We start from the raw sequence: 2,745 nt of genomic DNA, 5'->3' as shown, positions 1-2,745 counted from the left end.
ACATGTTTATACCGTATACTGATAAATGAGAATGAGCATGGCTCAATCAGAATACACCTTTGTAGAAATGTATAAAAGGCCGCGCAGTGTATTAAATGGTGGTGGCGCATATGTACACAACATGCATATACACAAGTTGTATACTCGCATCATAAGTGAACATTTGACAGACAAAGTGATGCAAAAATCATCAAGTATATATTCATATTTTGAGGATCGCTTTATAGCGAGAGAACCTTCTTTTCTACAATGTTGCCTCGCACCCACTAGTATGCCCCCGGACACAAGTCTGCACATTACCTATAGAGAAAATTACCGGCTTCGACAGTGGTCTTCCGACATATGGCGCACACGTGATGTTCACAGCTGAATTCCCCACTGTACTCTTGAGGTTGCTCTTTCATGGCCAAATCAAAGGCCTCTACATCGTCATATCCTAGACATACTGGATGAAATGCGTTGGGACAGCTATCACACAGTACCAGTTCCCCGTCCAAACCACACGCCTGGCAGTGGTCGAAGTTCTCATAATCGTCTCCTGCTTTCAACTCCTTCCTCTCATCGTTAGTAGACCCTATTTGCATGGCGTCCACTTCGGTGTGTTTTGAAGCATTTTTAGTTTCCATAGCCGCCGGCATCCTTCAGTGATGCGCCAAACGTGGAGATACTATCGGCAAATTCGGCAATTTTCTAACAAGTTACAGCCAATGCATTGTGTAGTGTGTACTCACTACTCACCGTGCATACTAAATACATATGTAGCTTATGATCTTTATGATTTTATCCTCAAAGATCGCGCTCAATCGACCATGTGATTCGAAAAATTATAAAAATCTGAAAGTGAAGTCTGTCATATAATAACTTTACAAAAGCACAGAGCACGCAAATTGTGGTGTAAAGGGTCGTTGATTATGAGCCAGAGTATCGCTACGGTCAGACCCCATTCGATTGCAAAAACACAACTCCACATATGTACCATTGATGAAACGCTGCTGCTGTACATACCATTTATTAATTTATGTAGGGATATCATAGGACCAACATAATAGACGAGAAATTTGTACATATGACACGATTGGATTTATTGCTGGCCATATTGCGATTTTAATGCCTTTACTCGGTTTTTAGCGACACATTACAAGTATATGTCGAATAATGACACATATTCATTCTCGATGCTGTAATAGCTAATGGACAAATAGTCATCAGTAATCGTTCCAAAGACTGCACCTATACCCGCTTCACCATCGTCAGCATAATATGCTGAAAGCAGCCCGGGGGGGTCCAAGTCCTCGTCACCTCTGACATGCCTGGATTCTCCACCAGCAGCAGCTGTGATGTAGTACATACCTCCATTGCCTACAAATTTGCCAAAAACTGTCTCGGGTTCATCTTCTGGATATTTGACTAATGAGACTCCGTGATCATGGGCCATCAAGATCGCATCGATACCATGCTGCTTGAATGGGAATTCTTGAAAGGCATTCATGCCATCTCCATTCTCATAGTGCTCTGTCCAGTATTGCCCTGCACCCATGATGCTCTCATGAAGACTAACCAATTTCCACTTGGCTGTCGATGCGTCTACGGCCTCTGTGAACCACTCGCGCTGAGTGCTTCCTTCTTCAAAACTCTCGTATTTGTTCAACACAAACCACTGTATATCATTGATTTCAAAGGTATAATAAACTCCTTTGCTGGGAACAGTGAACCCTCCTGGCATCTCCGCACCCTCATCCTGAGAAAAAAAATTTCTTGCGCGATAGTACGTAGGATCAAGCCCAGATGCAGTTTCAATACACTCATGATTACCGATTGTGGCAAAAAATCGTCTAGTGTCACTGCCATCACCATACACTCCGTGGTAATTATACAACAAATCATGAAAATATCTACCAACTGTGTTATCATACACAAGTTCTTCGTATTCTGTGCCGGGTACATACGAGATATCTCCTCCGTGAACTATGTAATTCACACCCTTCGCTTTAACCATGTCTGCCACCTGATTGAAATTATCATTGTCTGGGGTATCTGCTATGAATGCGAATTCCGTAGCATTAACGGCTGTCAACAGAATAGTGGTCAAGATACGAAATGAGCTTTTAGCATACATATTCTAAAATAAAAAATATCACGATATGTATTCGTTTTTGTTGTTGTTGAGAATTTAGCAGACGATGTTCAAGTTTTTATATGGAAATTGGCGTCGAAGCAACAAGTCTATATAACTCTCTCCTCTACTATTTATTTAGTAGTAGTAGAGAGAGAGAGAGAGAGAGAGACTCTCTGGATTCTCTCTCTCTGGATCATAAGTCACGGGCTCATGGCCGGGCTCACATGTAAATAAATATTGTACATTAATGTAATTCCTGACCCTCTCTCTCTCACTCTCTCAGTCTCAGTCAATAGAGAGAGCGAGAGCCGTAGATTAAAAAATACTACAATACTTACCTTAAAAAAAATACTATTTTGAAAAAAACAAATACTACTCAATTCTGTATAGAGTATTGTTAGGAACTCTTTCAGTGTAGACCAGACTCCAGACTCCGGAGTCACCAGCCACAGAAATCACAGTATAGAGTACAGAGCATCATGCACATTTAAAAAAAATTATGCTGGCGTTACGCCTACGGAAATGTACACTTATCAGTTATGGACTTATGGGGGTTAAAAAAGGTAATCAAGACAATAACTGCCAATAGTTGTCCATTCCTTTTATTCAACTGATCAATGAACTCTGGT

The 2,745-nt window shown here is 41.1% G+C and overlaps 2 protein-coding genes across 2 annotated transcripts; both read right to left on the bottom strand.

Moving 5' to 3' along the window:
• Positions 1 to 296: 296 nt before the first annotated feature.
• Positions 297 to 646, bottom strand: SARC_11924 (hypothetical protein; the record flags this gene model as incomplete). Its single annotated transcript, XM_014293981.1, has 1 exon — positions 297 to 646. The coding sequence occupies exon 1, from the start codon at positions 636 to 638 to the stop codon at positions 297 to 299; it is 342 nt and encodes a 113-aa protein (XP_014149456.1). The 5' UTR covers positions 639 to 646.
• Positions 647 to 994: 348 nt separating this feature from the next.
• Positions 995 to 2,305, bottom strand: SARC_11923 (hypothetical protein). Its single transcript, XM_014293980.1, has one exon. It carries the CDS (start codon positions 2,114 to 2,116, stop codon positions 1,136 to 1,138), a length of 981 nt encoding a protein of 326 aa, XP_014149455.1. The 5' UTR covers positions 2,117 to 2,305; the 3' UTR covers positions 995 to 1,135.
• Positions 2,306 to 2,745: the final 440 nt, after the last annotated feature.

Source organism: Sphaeroforma arctica (assembly GCF_001186125.1).
Source record: "Sphaeroforma arctica JP610 unplaced genomic scaffold supercont1.1957, whole genome shotgun sequence".
NCBI classification, from domain to species: Eukaryota; class Ichthyosporea; order Ichthyophonida; genus Sphaeroforma; species Sphaeroforma arctica.
The sequence above is the reverse complement of the archived record's forward strand: the minus strand, read 5'-3'. Positions and strand labels throughout refer to the sequence as shown.

Bases quoted from the DNA above. Each gene is read 5' to 3' on its own strand.
- SARC_11923 (XM_014293980.1), bottom strand. From the start codon at position 2,116: ATGTATGCTAAAAGCTCATTTCGTATCTTGACCACTATTCTGTTGACA.